Raw genomic sequence first — 22,946 nt, forward strand, 5'->3', positions numbered from 1 at the left:
AAAGTAGCAGCCTGTCAGTGATGCTTATTTTATAAAATGATCTATTGCTAGTAAATAAACTCTTTGTGTATTATGAGAATTTTCTCATAAACACTTCTAGCCAGCTCTGTGGTGTTGAACCGCGAGCTATTGTGAGTCACAAATATTTTAACTGAAGAAACGAGAAGTCAAGAAACAAATTCATTTTTAATGGATTTGTTGAAAATGCCATCTTTGAGTTTGTCACTGTTTGTACTTTCTCTGATGCTATTGCTGTTCATTTTATTCTTGTTACATATTTAGCAGCTCTGTGTCTGTTGATTTGTTTTTCAGTAGTTTGCGTCTCCATTATCAGAAATCCCTTAATTTGTGTTTTAGTCTCTATAATTTCCCCAGTAATTTTTATTATTTGTGGCTTTTCTGAGCCATTTTCAGTAAATGCTTTATTGTTTTGAAAAAAGCTGAGTCTATTCTTGCCGCAGATAGAAAGTGATGGGTTTTAATACTGAGTTTTGACTTTTGTGTGCAGAGAATTTATTTTTTTGTTTTTCCCATGAATTCATAAGTCTTCTACTTCTATGGGTAATAAGGTTTTGCCATGCTTGGTTATTTAACCCATGGTAAATTTGTGTTTTTGATCATTTCTCACACATTTTTTTTCCAGGTACAGAAATTGCCACTTGCTTTGACAACCGAAGATATAAATTAATTTTGCATAATATCTTTAAAAGTTTACCTTCAGAAAATGCATAATTGCTTTTTTGTTTTCTGAAATGTTAGATAAGCGTATTTATACTTCAGTTTATTAAGAATCACATTGAGCTCCCTGCTAATAGTGAGACATGCATCACTTACATTCTTCAGCCAACTGTTATTTCAGTTACCAACAAACTTTCATGACCATAAGACATGGTTAGATGGCAGGTGGACCATTAAATCCCACACAAAGACTTAGTTATCCAGTTTAATCTATTAGTTTTGTTTAATTATAACAGAGGAGGTCTGTCAGGGACATATTTGTGTATCTAATGACTGTACCGTACTGTCAGGAAAGAAATTCAAGTTTTTTCAATGAAATTCATAACTATGTTGTTTGAAGTTAAATTATGGCTAGCCTATTTCACACTTCTCACAGCTGCTTTGTTTACACCCGGCACTCAGACGGTTAATCGAGATTGACAAGCTAGGGATAGTTGCGCATGCGCAGCTGAAACTGACAGAGGAAACAGCCGGGGAGTAGTCAAACTGTCCACGACCAGAGAGAAAGAAGAAGAGGGAAAACAGCCAGAGGAACAAATAACTCGGCTTCTACGGAGGTTTCCCCCTCTCAGGACAGCTATGCTCATCTCGACGCCATCGCTTCCTCACAGGTGTCCGCTTCCCGGTCGCTGAATGGCGCTGGTTACCGTACAGCGTTCACCGACCCCCAGCACCAGCTCCAGCCCCTGCGTTTCGGTGAGAGCCGCTTTCATTTTTGCTTTTTAATTGAATTCACCCTCCTCCACTATAGCTTCCACTGTCACCTTAAACCACATGTTCTTGTCGTCGAAGGCGGCCCAGGGCTCCGTTTCCGCTGTCTTTTTTAACGGCTGCTGACTGTTTCCAAGTGCTTCGCCTTTGTACCCGTGCGCATGCGTGAAATATAGCACATCATTTTTCAGTTAGTTACTTAATGCATAGTAAACCTGCTCAGAAATTGCGTTTTGGTCTGTGTTGGTCGTATTCAGTTTTCAAAGCATCACACCATTGCCTTCCAGACAAATTAGGCTTTACATAATGTCCCTTTAAAATGGTTCTTGTATGTACATTTCCACCCAGATAAAAAGCTTATGTTCTACTCAGACACTTAACTAAGTTCCTCTCTTTTATCTACATGTGAGGTATTGTTTCGGCTATACGAGAACAAACAAAATGCCATGGGATTTGTGCTTCCTCTTAAAAGGAGTTCTGTGAACTTTCTTTGTATATGGGCAAATATGGACGTGTGTGTCTATGTCTTTGCATGTCTGTCACCTCCCCAGACACACACTGCATAGTTTCTACCAGTCTTCCTGTTTCTGTGTGTGGTGGTGTGTTGTGAAGGTAGCCCCATGCAAATGAGAAACACAGGTGTTTTTGGAGTTGTCCTTTCCTTTGGAGGTCTAAGGTCCAGAGAAACAGGAACCACTTCAGAAAGCCTGAAATAGAGAGAGGAAGTAATCTACAAGCAAACTTGTACACAAAAAAATCAGGCTTGTATGCAAGCTTCCTGTGTAGGTGCAGCTGTTTGTGTAATGTTTGCGACGCCTTAGGCAGTGAAGTTTACAGATTTTTTTTTTTACCTGTACATGCTTGCTTAGAAATGCAAGTGTCATTGTATAATTTGAAAGACTCGTGCAAGCTGAAGAGGTTGACATATATATTTTTACCACGTAATAAAAGTACATTAATGGTCTTAGTTATTGCAGTTATATGCTTGAAGTTGTGCAAGTTGTAAATTTTGAAGGATATACTGAGAATTTTTTTTTCAGTAGTTTGCCAGCTAATCACTAATCAGAGGGTCACTTGTCCGATTTAAATCTCAGGCCACTTTATTGGGTCATCTTTGCAGAAAGATTACCATGTCTAGTGAGTGGTTAGTCTTCATTTTTTCTTAAGTTTATATAGGTAATTTGTTTTGTATAACAAAACTATAACTTTTCTGCTTTAAATAAAAACAATTAGATCATCCATCCAGTGATCTGGTTCCTTACCTCCAGCAGTAATTGGACAAGAGGCAGGGTAAACCCTGGACAGGTCACCAGTCCATCACAGGGCAACAAACAGGCTTGACAGACAGGAAAAACAACCACAAGAGACAGAGATCAATGAACAGAACAGTCAGGTTTTTGGACTGTGGGTGGAAGCTAGAGTCTTGAAGAAAACTGCAGGAGAAAACATGCAGAAAGAGCTCAGGCAAGGATTCGAACCCGGAGCTTTCCTGGTGCAAGGCAGCACTGCTGACCACTGTGCTTCCTCCTGTCACATCATACCTCTGTAATTGATTTGTGGCAACACTGTGAAACTGCTGAAAGAGTCATGGCTTTCATAGTGCGAATCTCCAACACTAACCCAAACCTACGCCATCCAGTCAAATATAATTGCTAAAGTGTTTCAGAATTACAGTTTCCCTACAAGTAAACCATTAGTATATCAGATTAATAATCTATTTGCTTTCCCCTTGCTATGCTCCTGAATAAGACGCTGATGTTAAGTTACTTTTTAAACAGAAAGAATTTCAGTCTTAGTATGATGGCCTTGAAAATTGACCCCGTGCCTTTTGTATTCTGAGAGGAAAACAGGTTCTGTGAGTAGGCATAGTGATAACCGCCTTGCTGTGCACACACACATTTTTTTGTCTTGTTTTCCTCATGAAGCACAGAAACAAACAGCATGGAGGAGAGAATGCTTCAATTATTAGTAGCCAATCTGAGTTTTAATCTGATTTTATAGAGGCTTTATTTTTGAGCCAGGGAAAGAAAAGCTGCTGAAGTAATGGAGTAAATGGTAGGGAAATGCTTTCAGGTGGAAATATGCTTTTAACTTGTGACCTGTGTTCAAATACTGCAATAACAAGTTGCACAGCTTCCCGTATTTGAATACATGTGATGTGTGTGCGCGAAGACGTTTAATGAAATGCCAATTAGCTATTTGCCCTCAACATGTTTTTTGTAACATTTACTTGAACTATGCCTGAGTTAGGGGAAATCCATCGTGTGCCGCACACATGCTGAAGCCGTCCGTTGGCCTTTTGATTACAATCTTTTTAGTATTTTTCTAATGAAGGCAGATAATATAGGATGTTGCACATGAACAGAAACATGTGCCCAGTTTCTGTTGCCCCTTTTGCTCAGGCCTCACATTTCCATTCACCTTGGAAAATTCTCACATTTTCATGTATGCAAAATCTTTGTTTTCTTATCCAAACCAAGTTCAGGTGGTAGCAGCACGTGACACGCCTGCATAAAAAAGCAGAGATCAATCTTCTGACGCAAAATCAAAACCTACCATCTTTACGATAAAGATCTTTACATTTGTGCAGTCATTCAGAGAGCTGTCGTTTTGCTGATCACTGGTATAACATATTTTTTCCAAAATTGTGACTTCTACGATATTTAAATGTTATGGCCACCAAACGATACAAGGACGCATGTTACCGTATACGAATTAGAGCTTTTTAAGTTTGTTCACTGATGCTTTATTTCTGTTCGAATAAGCCATGAACAGAGCAATCACGTTATTGGACTCGTGTTTCCAGCTGCTCATAGTTTACCTCAGACATGCATCTGTGCTTAGGATTTATTTGAACTGTCTCCTGGGCTGTTCTGTCTGACAGCCGACAATGGAAACCTGCGGATAAGTTGCCTGAAAGAGGATGAGCGCCACCCGTTGTGGTTATTATATTAAGCTACAGCCACAGCAGCGTTGTCAGAACTGCCAATGATAGTTTAACACCATTTTAATCTTTTTTTCCAAAGATGGCTTGGTCAAAATCTTCCTATCCTCTTTCTACTCTTGCATACAAAATATGCCAAGGTCATGTTTGCAATTTGCATGAATGAATCAGCAAATAATACTCCATTATAGCTTTCTTCCTTGCTTCAGTCATCTTTTGTCTGTGCTCATTGTTGCCCACCATCAACCTCCTATCCACCCTTGCCTTTTGTAAAGCTGCTGATGTTTTAGTAATGTTGTTAAGGCTAGTTAGAATAAACAAGATAAGTACCGGGCATTACAAGATAAGCACCAAGTGTTCATCTGCTGCCAAGCCTCGGCTTTTTCATTTAACGAGGCTTCATATTACGTTTATTTACTCTTTGGCTTTCCCCATCACTCTGCTTGTTGGTGTTTGTGTGTGTGAAAACGTTATTCTCTGCCCAGCCACACCTTAAAAACAGAATGAGATCATTTTCCTGCAGAGTGTGTAAATTGAGTTGGAGCTGAACTCTGCCCCCTTCGCATGGCTCTGCCGGGCACTACTCTACAGATGCCACTTGTGCTTTTATTCTCTTTGTGTGACTCCTGTGTGTGTGAATGTTAAAGTTACTGCTTTTTCACCCATCGTAACAGGTTATTTTTTTTTATGTTTGACTATAAATTGTTTGGGATTCTGTCTTTTTTCAAACTAACTGTATGATACCTTGTATGTTTTTTTTTATTGTTTTCTAATTTATTATAAAATCAGCAGTGCAATTTCATGACAGCAGTTTCAATAGCAATTGTCTTTCTGTTTTCACCTTTAAAACAGAACCAGTGGTTTCTCATTTGGATCTGGTTTGAATGCCATTGACAACTTTGACACTATTGTTTTTATTGTTGATGTTTTTCAAACAACTAAAATTAATTACAGATCACAAACTGTGCCTTACAAAGGCTGTTTTTAGTTTAGGATAATACACTCCAGATTTGACAATAGTGTTACACATTTTAAAATTGCACAGATGCCTGAAAACTGAAATAGTTTTTCCTTTTATCCGCTATTGAATTGAAGGCCAAAAATCTGACGCTTGAATGTGAAAAAACACGGAGTTTTAAAAAAGGACATTTATAGTAAGCATATTTACCTTAAACTAGGGCTTCACAATGTTAGGAAAATATGAAATTCCAATATCTTTGTTGAATTTGGTAATGTAAATGTAAATGCGATTAAACCAACTTACCTCAGTCTTTTTCCATTTTCACAATAATGCCATGTCTGAGATGTTAGAATGTTTAATAAAGACTGTGCATTATATATAATCTGATATATTATTTGTTTGTTCCCAGGAGTCCGGTAGTGGGGAGGATGATCGCCGCTCTCAGCCGAGGAGGTAAAATTTTTAACCCCATGTTTTTTTTGTCTCAGACGAAGCTCATTATCATATTTATGTGGGTGTGTAGACTATGATTTCTATGTCCTAAATCCAATGTTGTTATGCCAGGTTGAACTTGTGCTTGTGTGACGCGTCAGACTGTCTTTCTCTTTAAGTCTGATGTGACTGAGAGCTGTTGCTGCTGTTGTCACGTCTCAGTCCAGGTTTGCCCCTCGCTGCTGCAGAGCTGGTTTACCCGGTTTCACTCAAACACAGCTGTAGCTGCTTTTGACCCAACAGTGATCAGTGATCACATCCGTTGCCAAATGTGTTTAAATGTTAAGCATTCTTACTCCTTTGCTATATTCAGCACTTTAATCACAAGTGAAAGCCTGAAATCCTCTGGTGATAATTAATGGTTATTTTCTGTCTGTCCTTTAGAGGGCAGCAGCGCCTGTGTTGGGCTGATGTCACTATGTGGGTCAGGGAAGCTGCCCTGCTGATTCAGGGACAGATTGGTAACCATTCCCAAATTCAGAGCATTCGTGTGTCTGGTCATCAGAGCTCTGCGCCATCCCACTGAGAGAAACGGCCGTCTGCGTTGGAGCAGCTGGCATGGAAATCTTTCCTTGCATATAGGACCTGATTATGTATGTGTTTACATGGTTAAAGGTACACGATCGGATGTCATATTAACTTTATATCATCTGATCTGAAAGCAAATCGGTTTCTAAAAATGTGAAGATTTGTAGTAAAATAAGGCAGCATCTGGTATTTGAGCTCTATATAGAAGATCTATCATCTTTTTTATTTATTTAATTTCATTCAGTTATACAACATTCAGTTTGAAGACTTGGCACTTGACTTAAAAATTCTCTCAGACCTTCAGTGATATTTATGTCTCCTGTTTCTGAACAGCACCATGCAGTCAGTGAAAAAGCTTTTAGTTTAGAGAAGTAGAAGATAACATTTCTTCCTTAAACTTGTTTAAGGGCGATGCTGCAGAAGCTAATAACTGAAGGTTATCTGAAATTAAAAGCTTGAGATAACAGGCTTGAGAAAATGTCTGTCACTCATACATTTCAAATCCCACCAGTTGTTTTGAAGATACTTATGTGTTTATGTAAGTAAAACTGTAAAATTAAGTTTATTTATTGAATAATCTGATGGTTATATATTTTTATTTCTGTAGAAAGAACTGTACTGTATAAGAAATGCTATACTTGCACACAAATTTGCTGTCAAATTAGGATTTTTATAAACAAAGGTTATAATTTCTCCAAATTTTGTACTCATTTACTGAACCATTGTTGATCAGTTGATCTTTCTTGGTAGTAAAACTTGGTGAACATTGTGGAAATAAATAAATGAACAATCTTAATGAAGAATTTGTATTACACCATGTTTCCACTGTTTGTGTGAATGGGATCATATCACATATGAACTGTGATCTAAAAGTAACGCTAAGCCACCTCATGCTGATGTACAATTGATCAGATTATAGAAAATTGTTGGAAATCACAGCAATTCAACATGGAAATTAAGTGGCTCATCATGGCTGAACCAAAACATCCCCTGGAAGACGACTCCTTTTCATACTTGGAAAAAAATCAAGTATAAATTGATCGGAAAAAGAATCAAATTCTCCAGGGCTGTGATGATCACATCCACTCGTGATCTCACACGGTTTTCTCTGTCTGCCGCTCGTTGAATGAAAGTCTTTGAATGGAGTATTTTGGCGTGCCTGCATGCAGGTGTATTCTTACCCATTTTAATCAGTCTTTGCAGCTTGTTAAACTAACTTCGCCCAACCTGGGTTTTGTAAGCTGGCCAGGTTGCTGCTGTGATGGTCAAGAATCCCTGACAGCTGGCATTATAATTAAAGTGCTGTCACAACTTTTCTACAGTCTTCGTTTATAGCTCACAATAGAAACCTTTGTTTCCTCCCTGGGACTTTTGTTTTGATTTGCAGAGCCACTGTAACCAGAAGTTACTGCTGGTGGAGAACCTGAGTATTATCTTCTACCCAAAGCTGAACAACGTCTATATGAAATTCTCCAGCTGTCACCAAAATAGTGGAATTATAGTAATTATAGCCATTTAGTGGGACAAAAGTCAAAGTTTTCACATGTATGCCCGTGCAGTGCAGGATTTTTATTCTGAAGCATTTTTTTTCTGTGTAAGAGAGTAGTTTTGTATAATATTGTTTATTCAGATAAAGATAAGCACGATTTCTTATGCACGTGTTAAATCTTTCTCCCCGACAGACTTGTTGAAAGAGTAACATTACTTTTTTTATTTGTTTCATTTGTTAAGATGAAATTTATAACATCCGAAACATCCATCTTAAAAAAGCTGCAGGGTATCAAAGAGTTAATTTCTTTAAGGCGGCTTTTAATTTAAGTAGTGATTTATATTATTAACAAATAGAGCATGATGCCATCAGCTTTAGAGTACAACTGTATATCATGTTTTTTTAGAAATATGTCCCAGGGGAAGCATATTTAAAAATGATCAGAATAGATCCAAGTACAGAGCCCTGGGGAACGTCGCGCATGATTTTGGTATGAACAATGGGTTCATTGTGTTCATAATCAAACGTAAGTCTATAAAATCTAATCCCAACTATGTTTTAAAGTTTTTGTACAATAATTCTGCGATGTTGAAAGTAACACATAAATCCAATATTATTAGAGCAGAAACAAAACCCTTGTCAGAGGCCAGTGTGGTTCCAGCTCTATATTTTTCCCTAAATACTAATAGAAACTTTTAATCGTGTGTTTTTTAGTTTTATTATTCTCTTTGTCTTTTAAATCCACGCCATGATGCTCTCAGATGGATCCTGAATCAGACGGCATTCTGAATGAATTTTCCCACTATGCAGGGATCTGAGCAGGTTTATTCCTCTTGTTGTTGCTAAAATGTGCGTGTGTGTGTGTGTGTGTGTGTGTGTGTGTGTGTGTGTGTGTTCTGCAGCAGACGTTCATTCAGACTCAGATGTGGTGATGCAGCGGTTGTGCCTGCGTAAGCGAGGCCCACTGCAGCGCTGCTGATTAAACCTTGTGACATCAGCACTTTATGGCGGTAGCTACAGCAGCAGCATTCACTGGCGGACCCACAGAGGGGAAATTACAAAGAGACTGAGGATTTAAACATGATTCTCTCATAGTTTTGATCAGTATTCCTGATCCCTTATAATCTCACTCTCTAGATGGAGAAAAAATAGAATGAGGGTTTAATTTAGCATTTTAATTCAACCCTGTTGTGCTTTAGTGTGCAGAAAGTATTTTACATCCTTGATTGGACTGTTAATAATCAGATTTAATAAGCCATGTGATATTCCTGCTGAAGAGCGAGTGTGTGTGCTCTTAAATTAAATACTTAAGGCTGTTCTGTGATCAGTAAGACCACTGTATGTGTTTATACATGTGGCAACAGTAGAGTAAGTAGAGTGTCTGGTGTCTGCAAAAACCACATCCTTGCCTTTGTCGCGTGTCATTGGATGCTGTGAGTTTCAGCAGACAAACAGAGCAGTTAGATGGAACTTGAGAAACGGCTTCAACAACACAAACAAAAACATGACCCCGCTGGTGGCCTCTGACCTTTTCTAGCTCGACCTGTGATGTGTGGTATGAATAACGGCACTAACACGCCCTTATCACTTGTAAAAGTGTGTAACAAAGAATCAAGAACTATGTAAAGGTGCTTGTATAGGGAAAAAAGTAAGTATTGTTGGCCAGGTAAACGGTGTGTTTACATGCTGTTTTGTTAACTATCAGATTATGAAAGTGGTTAAAGATTGCTGCAAGTATTTTGGTCTCGGCAATCTTCTCCTTGATCAAAGAAGATCAGAGATGACCTTTGAATGCCCAAAAATAAATATCTACACAGACTGACCCAATAAGTAATACAAGAGCCACAGCAGCAGACCCTGCAGTTGTTGTTTATCCTGGGGAGTGTTTTGCTGTCAGGTGGTGGCCAAGCAGTTGCCCTCAGCACGTAACATAGCCTAAAAACTGAAACCATGTGTGATCAACGGGTAGCGTGACCCAAGTCGGTGATCAGGTTCCTACTACACACATGGGAAGGCTGGACTGTCAGTTTTGATTTCTCAATCGTCTTTTTCCGTTGTTGTTGTTTGTTGTTGTTGTGGAAACGCCCACAGTATCAGGAGTAGCTGGCTCAAACGCAGACCTGCTATATGTTATGCTATTCTCCCAGCAGAAGTGATCAGAAAACATAAACATGATCAATGTGTAGCTCACTCTATTAACAAGATGCTTCATGCTGAGGGAAGATTATTACTCCTTAAACAAGAGTCACAAGAATGGGATTTTGTCTTACCAGGATTGAAAACATGAGGAACATCTTAGGCAAATTTTTGAAAGTTAAAGCCGGAAGAAGCTGAAAAGTTGCAACAAGCTGGTTAAAGAAGGTAAATCTGAATATCCATCCATCCATCCAGTTATCTTATGCTTTCAGGGTCGCGGAGGGGCTTTATCATAATTGTACCTGTCAGACTTCCTGCTTCCTGATTATATCAGCTGGCTTTTACTGCATCATGTGATAAACGGGTATAATATTATGACAACCTACCTAAAAGTTTGTCTTCTCTTTGCTACCACAACAACCGTGACCTGGACTAGACCGCAGAAGGTGTGCTGTGCTGTCAGACAGCACAATTTAGTTTTGCAAAGCCTTTTGTTTTCATAGGGTTCCTTAGCAAAGCGGGTTTCTACATGGCTTTTTATTGCTCTTTGGTCCAAATGTAATCCTTATGTTCAAAATGTTTGGTATTTTTTGGTGACAGGACAAATCTCTGACTATTTGGCCCCATTCACAAAAACTGTGATGCTCTGTATATTGAGATTTTATGTTGTGAGCTGTAGTGGCTTGTTTTTTGGGTCACTCTGCATGTGACCCTGTCACATGTTTACCTCGCTTTCTGTCTTGAACAGAAACTGTTTTAAGGAGAAAGCGGCATCCCACAAAATCAGCAATTGTGTCCTTCACAATTTGGCCCTTCACTCAAATCCTTACTTATGTCCATTTTCTTGCTTAAAATACCAACTTCGAGGGCAAACTGTTCACTCCCTGCCTAATATGCCCGACCACCTTCAGGAGCCATGATGAAAATAGTCATATTTACATAACCTGTCAGAGGTTACAATGTTTTGCCAGATATCCGTCAGAGAAAAAAAAAAAGACCAATGGCGACGCAACCTTTTTCAGTATGTTGAAATATACGTTTGAAAAAAAAAAATTCTTAATCTAGGTCTCTTACTCAAGAGGCCCTCTCTAAGATTTCTCCCCCCTGATAATCCGTCATCCAGACCTCCATATCTTGCCGTTTCCTCCGATTGGACCGTGCGAGTGTCTCCTCCCCTTCAGCGGGAGGATTTACCGCAGCTTGCCGCAGACACATGAGAAAGTAGCCGCTGAGCAGATGGTGATGCACCTGCTCCGTCACAGTTTCTGTTAATAAACGTGTCGGCGTCTTTGCGGGATTTATTTATTTATTTTTGTGCGCACCGTAACACCGCGCAGCTGTAAGCAGCAACCGGAGACTCGTTTGTTGCGATGCCATAAGCAATAATAATAATAAAAAAACGACAAAGTGTGAGTTAGCGTAGTTTTTACGTTTGAACTAATCCTTGTGGGATTCACGCATTTTAGTCGGCGGTTATCGATAGCTAACCCCGTTTTAGCGCCGGAGCAGCGATGCCTCCCGGAGTGGTGACCGCCCCTCGCAGCTCGTCTGCCGGCTGCTTCTGCGCCTGCTGCGGGGTCAGGATCAGACCCTATTTCAACGAGAACTCCGTGATCTCCCAGGGGGAAATCTATCAGCTGTAAGTTCTGATCGGAAATCATCAGAATGTGAGCTGCTGATCCATTTTGAACTCCTCTTAAGTTGTTATATTTACCCCACTTTCTTAAGTCTTTGTCATTCCTCTATATAGGCTTGGATTAAAATGGCTTATAGTCTTGATGTCTTATAGAAAGTATGCCAGCAGCCTGGATGAAACGGTTTCTCTTGCTTTTGCCTCCTTACAAACTTCCCTGCAGATGCTTCACCTGCTCACATGCTCTTCCCCTCCACCCACCTCCGTTTCCATGCATCTGAAGGGAGCCTAGGGCAGCAAGCACACTGTGTACCCCAGACACTTTCATAGCTTATAATTAATCTGTCAGCTCTGGAGGTGAACACTCTGCTGGCATGCTGGCATTTATTGGTGATTTATGTGTTTGATCAACGAAGCAAGAAATATTTCCTGCACTTATTCATTATTGACACTTCCATAAGACATGCTGTGTGGGTCTGTGTGTGCAAACTCGGCTCTTTCACAAGATCTTGGTATGAAGATCCTGAAGGCATGCTAATGGCATTGTGCTAACATGCAGATTTATTTTTTGTCTTGAAGAGTGGCATGTGGGTATTGTCATCACACTGTCAGTGCTGTCATTTCTGAGTGTTGCTAGTGTTTTTAGGATGTGTAATCCTTGTTGATCCTCTTAATCCTTCACAGAAAAACCAAAGTTTATCTTAAAAAAATGTAGTTTGTTTCATTACATTCTACTTTTACAGTGGAATTTTGTAGCATAAAGGTGCTTGCCTAAAGCCAACATTTGTCTTTTTTTTTGTCCCTTTTGTCTTGTAATGACTCCTCTGTCTTGATGACAGGTGGTTATATTTCCAGACTTTCTGTCTCTCCACCTCATCCTTGCCCTGTGTTTATGTTCTGGCTTTGAAATGAGTGACGGATATGGACACTCAGTCAGCAGTGCTGAAAGGATCTGCCTTCACCGCTGTCATAAAATACAAACAGACTTGAGTTTCAGCGTTGGATTAATCCTGAGAATGCCAACAATTTGCTAAGCAAAACATATAATCACCACTACACTGAATTTTGGTAACAATTGGCAATAAAAACACCTGAGAACTTTGCAATCAGATTATTGAGTTGGGTATCTTAAGTCCATTACATAATTCAATTATCCAAAGAGTTCTCGGCTTAAGTGGCTTAGTGAGAGGTGCCAAAGTGTGTGCCAGATAGTTGTTCAGGTTTGTGTGAACAAGTGGTGATATCGCAAAAAAGTTGAGGAAATTCAAAATAAAGGAGAAATTGTTTGTCAAAGTGCAAGTTGCTTTTATTTACTTTGCAAACCAGTTCATTTTTGTCATGCCTCTGTCATTTAGGAACACTTAAAATCCAACTCGGCAAACATGGCTATATGTGGCTGGGTTTTGTTTCACATAGCAATCTCAACTGTCTTAAGCTCATAAATCTGGCCTGTAATGGTTGTGCACGAGATTATTTGTTTGTTTTTACTAGAGCACAGAAGAAACTTGAAATCAAAACAGAACTTTTGAAGTGCAATCCCCCTTTCAGCCAAGCTTTGATTGCAGGCGTTTACCAGATATTGTTGAACAAACATTTTTATGGTTGCTTGATATGGCTGGGAATAAAAAGCTACAGAAGTATCTGAACTATTGGTGAAAGTTAAAGTGGCAAGTTGCAACAAACGGCTCCAGTGCTGGCAACATTTAAAGATGTGTATGTATGATAAAATATTTTATTACTGTAGATTTACCTCACTGCAAATAATAAAAAAACCCTTTTAGTTCTGGTGCATTGATCCTCCACCTATACCTGACAGTGAGGGATGAGGTGCTTTTCTACATTTTCATGCTCTGCTCGCCTGCAGTGTTTTATTGCCAAAAAGCTGAATCCTTGGTCTCTCATTGGACCAAAGTAAAAAGTTCCATCTAACATCCCAGTAAACCTTGGCATAAACCAATGAACATATTAAATTGGGGATTTTTTTAGCTTGACTGTGCTGCAACAATGATTTCAGTTTTTAGGCTTTTTAACAATCTACACCAGGGATGCTAATGAATGTACCCCCCAGTGTAAGATTTTTCTTCATCTGAATGTTTGTTGTGCAAAGTACCTGAAATGTAAAGTCCCAAAAAGGTGTTAATGTTTCTTTTTTAATTTAAATTTTTAAAAAGGTGTTGATGTGTTTCTGTTTTAATTAACATTTTTTTCCAACCAATTTCCTTTTTGTGTCTGTGCAGCATCAGTGAAAGTTTCCTGACAGTCAAAGGAGCTGCTCTCTTCCTGCCCCGAGGAAATGGCTCTTCTCCGACTTCAGCCTCTCGCTTCACTCAGCTGCGCAGTAAGCATGCAGGTGAGGCGGAAGGTTCTGTTTAAATCAACTACCTTTTTCTCTAGTTTTTTTCTTTTTTTAAGCTCGACGATGTAGCATTAATTCAGTCTGATCAGCCTTGTTTCTTGAATCCTAACAGGAGACATCCAGCAGCATCTGCAGACCATGTTCACTCTCCTCAGACCAGAGGACAACATCAAGCTGGTGGGTGCACAATGCTGCTCAAAGCACGGTCTGCCTTCAGCGCTGGTGTTTAAATTGGTTCTGACTTTAATCATTCCTGCTCCAGGCGGTTCGTTTGGAGAGCGCCAGCACTCAGGCCACGCGCTACATGGTAGTGGTCTCAACCATCGGGCGCCAGGACACGGAGGAGAGCGTGGTTTTAGGCATGGATTTTAGTCCCATTGATAGGTGAGAAAATGATGCACCCAAGTTCATGTTTCCAGCTTTGATGATGTCATAAAGTTGTAAAATGGTGGGTTTTTCTTCTCCTTACAGCTCATGTTCAGTTGGTATGGTTTTGCCTTTATGGAGTGACACCTTAATACACCTGGATGGAGATGGGTGAGACTTTTCTAAACATGATGAAACTGAGCACAGTGCAAGCAAATGATGGCAAAATGACTGAAAGTTTTCTGTTCTTTGTTTGCTCTCAGAGGATTCAGCGTATCAACAGACAACAGAGTGCATGTATTCAAGCCTGTCTCTGTGCAAGCCATGTGGTGAGTCTAAAGAAAAGCAAATTTATCTTTTTATTGTTTTAAAAGCTTTTATCCTGCCATCGTCTTTGTTCCATTCTCAAAAACCTTTTCACTGTCTGAATTGTGACGCTTTCCAACTCATATTGGCAGGTCGTCTTTGCAGTCGCTCCACAAGGCCTGTGAAGTGGCTCGCTGCCACAACTACTTCCCAGGCAGCTTGTTCCTCACCTGGGTCAGCTACTATCAGAGCAGGGTGTCCTCCGACCAGGCCCGCATCAACGAGTGGAACGCCATGCAGGATGTGCAGTCACACCGCGCCGACTCACCCGTCCTTTTCTCTGATATGTAAATATTCAAATCCTTTATTAGTTGGCATACTGCTAATTTACACTACCATGCAAAAGTGTCATTGATTTTTCAATATTTTCCATCTTTCTCTACCTTACAAAATTCTGAAGGGTGTTTGTGCTGAACCCATATCACTCAGCAATTTGTAGAACTATTATTTGGAGGCAATTCTAGTTAGAATTGCAAGTTTTTTGCAAAATTGCTGAACATTAAAAGCATCTGGAGAAAATTATTTTAGGTCTTGCCACAGACTCCATGTTGCAATCACAAATGCGTTCTAGTTTATTTTGGGTTTTGATGTAAAATCCTAATACATTGAAGTTTGTGCTTTTAAAGACATTTGTGAATACTTTTGTCTAACTTTGTATGTTGTCTTGTTTCTCCAGCCCCACAGAGAGAGAGCTCACAGAGCGACAGATAAAAACCAGTTTGAGGGAGATCATGATGCAGAAGGATCTCGAGAATGTCACCTGTAAAGAAGTGAGCTGCCTCAGATGCTTGGTGTAAAGATCTGTCAAGCAGAAGCAGTCATTTATTTAGATGTTGCTCCAAATTAGGTTAAACTGAACAGCCTGTTCTCTGACTGTGTCCCACAGATCCGGACAGAGCTGGAAATGCACATGACATGCAACCTGCGAGAGTTCAAGGAGTTCATCGACAAAGAGATGATTGTTATCCTGGGCCAAATGGACAGTCCTACGGAGATCTTTGACCACGTCTTCTTGGTATTTTGGCAGCAAACAAAAACACTTCTTTTGGATGTTACTCTAAACAGAAAAAGCTTTAGCTACACTTGAACTGTTTAGCTTCACCTTGTGTATTAAACCAGAGCAACCTGATGCAGTCTTGTGTAATAAACTGCTTGCAATTTTAAGGTACTTGGGGCTTGTTTGGTTTGTAAAGACATACTGTACATGAGGCATGACTTGCCATGGGATTTAGGACTGATGAAAAGCTCTGAGGAAGGCCTAGAACAACACTGAGGATTGCTTTTGTTTCCTACAGGGATCTGAGTGGAATGCATCTAATTTGGAAGAGCTGCAGAAGAGCGGGTAAGGAAAAGCAAAATGCAACGAAACACATTCAGTGAAACATCCATAGCAGGGATAGCAATGAAAACAGTAAAGAATAAATATGCTTAAAATGAGAACATTGTAGCTTTGTGTGTTTAGAGTTAAACTGCAGCAGACAATCAGTCTCTTATTTTCATCTAGCCTCTGTTTACTTCCTCTCCAGGGTTCAGTACATCCTGAATGTAACGAGGGAGATCGATAATTTCTTCCCCGGTGTGTTTGAATACCACAACATCCGCGTCTACGACGAGGAAGCCACCGACCTGCTTGCTTACTGGAACGACACCTACAAGTTCATATCTAGAGCAAAGTGAGTTTTATTGGATTCCTGTGCAATCTGGAAAAGTATGAAGACTGTTTTAAAATATGTAACGATGTATAACAAGAACAGTGTTTCCAGTCTTAATTCATTTCCCTGTTGTAAGATAAAAATCTAAATTTTTGAAAGCAAAATAAAGAACAAAAGTTCTTTTTAATTGGATTATTTTTAACTCTTATCTTTGATTTACAACATCACAACCTGGACTTTTTACAGACAAATATATCGGCTGTGCTTCAGCAAATATATTCAAGATGAAGGATAGATTTAAAACTTCAGCCTTATAAACTTCAGTTTATAAGGAAAAACAGGATAAAGGGGAAACAAAATGTTTTTTGTCACATTCAATGACTTTTGGTACCTACAGTGAATAAATCCCAACAGACAAATGTTTTGTCAGGGTTAGTGATAATTTATGATTTAGTGATTTTGTTACATTTAATCAGGAAACTGTAATTATTTTGTATAGTTGTTAGTATTACTCTCATTTACTTCCAAATGTTTACATAATCTAAACATTTACATAATGTAAATTATGTAAATTTTTCTGCATTTGAATCTGCAGAAAAACTCTATCCCAAATTAATCAACACAACTATAGTTTCACTTTAAACTGAAACCATCGGCAAAAAATGTTTACAAGAGAAGGATTTTTTTTACTTGAACATAAACCATCAGCTAATTTTTTCTGTTCCAAAAGTGTTTTTTTTTTTTCCTTGAGATTTTGCTTCTGAATCAGCTCATTTGTTTTAAACACAAAATGACAATGAATAACTGAATTGTTCTGGTCTGCACCAGGAAATCTGGCTCAAAGTGCCTGGTCCACTGTAAAATGGGAATAAGCCGCTCTGCAGCCACGGTGATCGCGTACGCCATGAAGGAGTACGGCTGGGATCTGAAAAACGCCTTCGATTATGTAAAGGAGCGCCGGACTGTGACCAAACCAAACCCGTCCTTTATGAGGCAGCTGGAGGAATACCAGGGCATTCTGCTAGCCAGGTATGAATGTAACATCTTAACCACTGGATATTTGGAACAAAAAACACAAAACGTCATTATTATTTTAGCAATTTAGTGGAATATGTGATTGAATCCATCATCTTATTTGGTGCTTTAGTGTCTGTGCTGTGAGGGATTTTTACTGCTTTAGTCATTTTGTCAGTTTTGAATTTAAATATACACCTAAACATAATAATAATATCTTGAGGTTTTTATGGAAGATGTGTTTCTGCTTATCCAACATACAACAGAGCTTCACTAAATCAGACATTTTTTGTAGATGAATGCCAATTTTTGTATATGCACAAAAATGTTTTTTATTTTTTTCCCCTTAATTTGATTTACCATTCACCAATCCTGGCCTATTAAAGGGAAAATGTTAGAGTTCTAGTGTTTGACTGGTTGGTTGATGATAGAAAATCTAAATAATAAAAATCATTTTCAGAATTTAATCATTGTTGAGACGATAAGCTATCACAACAGGACATAACTTTGACATAAATTATGTGAATCAACTAATTCTGCTAAATTTAGTTAATTTTGTCTTTACATCTGTCATTTATTTTGTAGCAAGCAACGGCACAACAAGTTATGGCGTTCTCACTCTGATAGCGATCTGTCTGAGCACCATGAGCCCCTGTCCAAGTCCCTCGCCCAACCCAACAGCCTGGGTCGCGCTGACCCCCATAACCAGGCCAGCAGCATGCCTGGCCCCTCTGTGAGAGATCTGCTGGACTCTCTGGGAACGTCGCAGAGCGCTGGAAAAGCAACATACTCCACGAGCCAGCCTGACACCGGCACCCAGTCCAGTCGGCTCGGCTCCTCTGCCTTTGATGATCCGCCGTCTTTGTCAGGTGATGCTAAAGCTAAGAGCCTGGAGGAATCCTCTCAGGCTCATACGGCCACCAGCAGGCAGCTCACCCACCTCCACCCCGACTCCACAGCTGGTTCTGTGTTTTCTCCCACCCTCTCCAATGGTCTGTGTGACTCAGAGGAGCAGCCATCGTCGCCTCCCCCCTCCCAGCCAAGGGCGGCTACAGTGGTCCCTAAGCCTGAGCGGACAGACGTGGTGACTGTTGCACAAAGCGTTTTGGTGGGCCACCCTCACCCATCTCCCTCTGTTCACCACCTCCCCTCCTCTCCAGATCAATCAACCACGAATGAAGCCGCCAAACCGCAGGCTTCTGAGCCTGAGCCACCAAACACACACCAGCCTGGACCCCACTGCTTATCTGCACCAGTGCCTATTGAAGAAACGGACGATCATCAGACATGTGGCTCAGATCCGCCGTCCTCCAACGACATCAGCAGCTCTCCCCCCGCGGCTCCGCAGGACAATGTGCTGCTGTTCGGCCATAGTGCAGATCACATAAACTTTTTTAGTGCCAGGGAAAAATTCAAGGGAATGAGTCACGATGGCAAAACTCAGAGTGCTGCTGTGCAGCTGAAGAGCTGTGGCAAAGACCATCTACCACAGGAGGACATAAACAGTGGGGGGCAGGAGGAGGAGAACAGAAAGGTAACCATTGCTTGTAAGTTTCCCTCTATACCTTCTTTCAGTCTTTGTCCTTAGTGTGAGTGAGAGAGTGAGTGGATTTTCTGAGAAGTTAAGCTATAATTATCTTAGAAATCCTACAGTATTTACATATCTTTAACTTTAAATATAATTGAAAACAAGTTATTTTCAGTAATTCAATTCAAAAAGTCTAACTCAGATGAACTCATTAAGCACAAAGTGGTACATTTCTTAATTTCTTGGCAGCTGGCCATTGTTCCTCTGTGGTTAAAATCGAGTCAGTTTTCTGGCACTGATGCAACAGTGACACCATGATCATTAGTTCTGGCATTGGTGGCAGAGTGAAATCAGCATCTTCTTAAAGCTCATCCACAGAAGAAACTTTTCTGCTGTACATTCAGACACTGAGATCTGTAATTTCTAAGTGAAATGTAGAAAATATTTAGTCTTAAGAGGCCTTTGAACCAATAAGCAGGCAAGTTCTTTGATGATTTCTCTGGTTCAGGTTAAGATGAAGAATGCAACAGCTGTGAATCTCTCCCTGCTCTTGTGTTGGCTTATCGAGGCTTCAGTTATCCTTGTAGAATGAATTCATTTTTCCTAATATACCTTTTTTTCTTCCACCTAACTTTACTTTAGGTACTTGGACACTCCCTGATGTATCATTTTTTGTATAATGAATAGTATAAGTTTGACTTTTTGAATTGGATTTTTTTTTTTAAATTAACGTCTCAATGATAGTTTTGTGTGTTCAAGTATGTTTGAATTTTGCATTTACATACCAATATATAATTGAAATTATTCCAAATAAGCATTTAGATTCTCATGATTCAAGTGTGCCCTCTAGTGGTTGCATGTAGAAAAGGTCAAAAGTGTTTTTATTGGTTTCACTTTATTAATATTTTTGCTTCTGAATGATCTCTGCTCTGTAGGAAATCCCAGCTCCTGCGCAGGTCGCAGGAGTGAACCCCACAGAGACCCTCACCCCTCCAGAACCACCAGGCTCCCACGACCAAGACGGGACGAGGTCGAAGCAGGAAATGGAGAATCTGGACGCTGTCCCTCAGAAGGAGGCCAAGAGTGTAAGAGAGGAATCCAAACAGAAAGAGGACGAGGAGGCCGCCCCCCCTCGCCTCTACAGTGACTGGACCAGGGGGTCTGTGCGGCGAGCTACGCAACAGCTGGAGCAGCGGATGAAACGGGAACACGAGACGCCGTTGGCCTCGTCCTCTGGCGGCACCTGCAGCTCCCAGCGTCATCCAAACAGCATCCACTCCACAGTGCCACAGGACACATCGGTTTCCCCGCGGGTGTCTGTGGAGGGAGCGCAGGAGGGCGGGGATGGCATGTTTAGACTGGTTGGAAGGGGGAGCACATGGGGGGTTCTGGGAAATGTAGAGAAAAGCACAAAGGGACTCAAACTCCAGCCTGCTGACACCAGATTGCTGTCTACCTCTTCTCCTTTCCAACACTCTGCACCATCTCCCTTTGCGTCGGTAAACTTCCTGTGTTTGGAAGGTGTGACGGAGCTTGAGTCGTGCGTGGACTGGGACTGTTACGCCGAGGGACTCCACGCTGACGTCGCCTTCAGGGAGACGTGGGAGACCCTGTGCGAGCTGGGTGTCTTCCTGCAGCAGGTCGGCTCGGCGGGAGCCTGCTTCAGCCAGGGCTCAGGAAGCGCTCCGAAGCAAGGCAGCAGCCTGCAGAAAAGGGTCAGAGAGGTAGAAGCCAGGATCCGGCAGGCGGGCCTGACCCCGCCGTCTCTGATGAAGCGCTCGGCGTCGCTGGCCAAACTGGGCTGCCTGGAGCTCCTAGCCAACGATCTGACTGAGCTGGAGCGCAGCTGCTCCGCTGCAGCGCCGCCCTCTTCTCAGGCTCCTCTCCACGCCGCTGGTGATGAATCCAAAAAGCAGCGAGTGCACAGTTCTCCTCTGTTCAGCAGCAAACATCCAGAAGCTAAGAACGTTTCTACTGCTGGAGAAGGCTTTCCATCGTCAAAAAAACTTCCAAACGCTGACCAAGACTCTCTACATTCTCCTGGGCTGACTCTTCTGACCAACAGGCAGCAGTATGGGAAGACTCACCCGCTGAGGCAGCTTCAGAAAAGAACTGTTGGCACCCTGTACAACACCATGTGACCCTCACTGTGTGTGTATGCGTGTGTTTGTGTGCGTGCACCTCTTACGTGGAAATCAAGTGCACATGTTGGATTTATTCAGCAAACCGAAGCCTCTTGCCTTAAAGGATAGTTTTTAGTTGTTGTTTTTGTACATTTTTTCCCTACAGATCCACCAAGAGCCTCTGTGAAATCAGCGACACCATCAGTTAAACAACAAGAACCATCGCCTGACCTGAAACCCAAACTTGTTCCTGAGCCTGTACATACTCCCTGTGCCCATCATTGCTGGTTTTCTTGATCGTTCTCGTATATCACAGGAAGGTGGGATGTTGCCTCTGTTATTTCTGCCTCTTGCTAAAGTTTCTTAAAACATATTTTCTGGAGAGTTTTATTCATTTTCCGCCAATATTTTTGCGTAACTGTCAAAATCAGGCAGAAATCGTAACCGCCAACCGTTTCTTGAATGCAGATTCGAAACGCTTCTTCATCAGGAAGTGGAAACCCAAATTTTGGATTTTGAAATAGAAAGAGTGGAAGAATGTTTTTTTTTTTTTTCGTAACACAATATCAATACCTCAACCAAATCTGACCTGCGGAGTCGTCAGGCTCTGGTTTTCTGGAATGTCCTCCTCCGTCTGAAACAATTTTGAACTACACTTGATAAACTGGAAACAAAACCTGGTGTCTTTCGTTGTTCTCTCAGCTCTGAAGCCGATCAGAGCTGATTCCTCGTGTGTTTAGCTGTGAGGGAGGGAGGGTAGTTTTGGGGGGCTATAATGGCAGAGTGTATATTTATGAGTTTCCTGCTGTGATCTCTTTTGGATGTAAGTCTGTCTTCTGAGTGTTTAGAAACTACGTGTTTTTTTTTATAAACATCTGGAATGTGTCGGTGACTGAGTTAGTTTTATTTTGAATGGATCTCTTTAGTACAGCTTTTAGGAGTGTGCCTGTGACTGGCAAGTGAAGCTTCTCTGCAATCAGAAATATCTGTACAGGGACGTCTGTCATACATGCACTTTACTCCCTTTTTTTTACTTTTGATTGTGACTTTTTATTTTTACGTGGGTTTGCTATTTTTCGGGAAGCATGCTTAGGCGGTAGTAGGTGTCGGGTGTATGTGTGTGTGTATGTAATGTCAACCACATTTTGGATTTTATTTTAATTCGTTGATGTAAATATTTTATATTGTGCTTCAACTGTGACCATAAAAATTGAGATTATTAAAATTCGTGTTTTCCCTGAGTTTATTAAAGAGCCTTAAAGTCTGCTGGTAAAACAATGAGAGAAAAGTTTGTTTTGGATTATTTTAGCTTTAAACTATAAAGTGATTTCAGCCTTTTCCTCCTGGGTAGAACTGGTGTAACTCAGTCAGGAAGGTCGGCCATCTTGGTCAGGCAAACCTCATCGGCTCTGCCCATTAATGGTCTGGCTTTGATGGTCACTATAAAACATTGACTTTGTATTTCAGTCACTTATGCAAGCTTACACTGATTGTTGATTTGGAAGACTGATTTCAGTTCCTGATGGATTTCTTCAGATGTTGCTTTAATATTTCCAGATGGCATCCTCTGTCACCCTTAAACTTCCCAGCTAGCATAATATCACTCAAAAGTTGCAAAATAGAACCATAATATGTTTTGATTCTGTATATAATTCCTTAAAATGTTAAAATACCAATGTTCTTTATTAAAGAGCTTTTGGTAATATAGAAACATAAATGGAAAATGTAACAAATGGAAGAAAAAGTGAATGTTTACGTTGGAGACAAAAATCCTCCTATGTACAGTCAAATGATTTTCCAATTAAATAATTATAAATTAAATATAAATGATAGAGCATTGTAAGCAAGCCAAGTAGCAAAAAACAGCTTTCACAATAGAGTCCCATTGTTTAAAGTAAGAGATGTTCAA

At 40.5% G+C, this 22,946-nt stretch overlaps 1 protein-coding gene across 2 annotated transcripts; it reads left to right on the plus strand.

The window, feature by feature from the left end:
• The first annotated feature begins 1,094 nt into the window (after nt 1-1,094).
• ssh2b (slingshot protein phosphatase 2b) lies at nt 1,095-22,278 on the plus strand. 2 transcript variants are annotated; one of them, XM_015054779.1, is made up of 15 exons: nt 1,095-1,434; nt 5,764-5,807; nt 13,870-13,982; nt 14,101-14,165; nt 14,251-14,372; nt 14,460-14,525; nt 14,618-14,683; nt 14,813-15,007; nt 15,397-15,490; nt 15,607-15,735; nt 16,016-16,062; nt 16,247-16,393; nt 17,201-17,401; nt 17,972-18,920; nt 19,850-22,278. In XM_015054779.1, exons 1-15 carry the CDS (start codon nt 1,372-1,374, stop codon nt 21,053-21,055), a joined length of 3,507 nt encoding a protein of 1,168 aa, XP_014910265.1. In that variant the 5' UTR covers nt 1,095-1,371; the 3' UTR covers nt 21,056-22,278. The 2 variants fall into 2 exon arrangements, with proteins under 2 accessions (XP_014910265.1, XP_014910264.1); XM_015054778.1 differs by lacking the exons at nt 1,095-1,434; nt 5,764-5,807 and adding an exon at nt 11,209-11,638.
• Nucleotides 22,279-22,946: the final 668 nt, after the last annotated feature.

This window comes from Poecilia latipinna, unplaced genomic scaffold, assembly GCF_001443285.1.
Source record: "Poecilia latipinna isolate Pla-1442-1.1 unplaced genomic scaffold, P_latipinna-1.0 Scaffold1277, whole genome shotgun sequence".
Taxonomy (NCBI): domain Eukaryota; kingdom Metazoa; phylum Chordata; class Actinopteri; order Cyprinodontiformes; family Poeciliidae; genus Poecilia; species Poecilia latipinna.

Coding starts and splice junctions, on each gene's coding strand:
- ssh2b (XM_015054778.1), top strand. CDS start 11,511: ATGCCTCCCGGAGTGGTGACCGCCCCTCGCAGCTCGTCTGCCGGCTGC. Junction 11,639..13,869: donor CAGGGGGAAATCTATCAGCT/GTAAGTTCTGAT, acceptor GTGTCTGTGCAG/CATCAGTGAAAGTTTCCTGA. Junction 16,394..17,200: donor AAGTTCATATCTAGAGCAAA/GTGAGTTTTATT, acceptor GGTCTGCACCAG/GAAATCTGGCTCAAAGTGCC.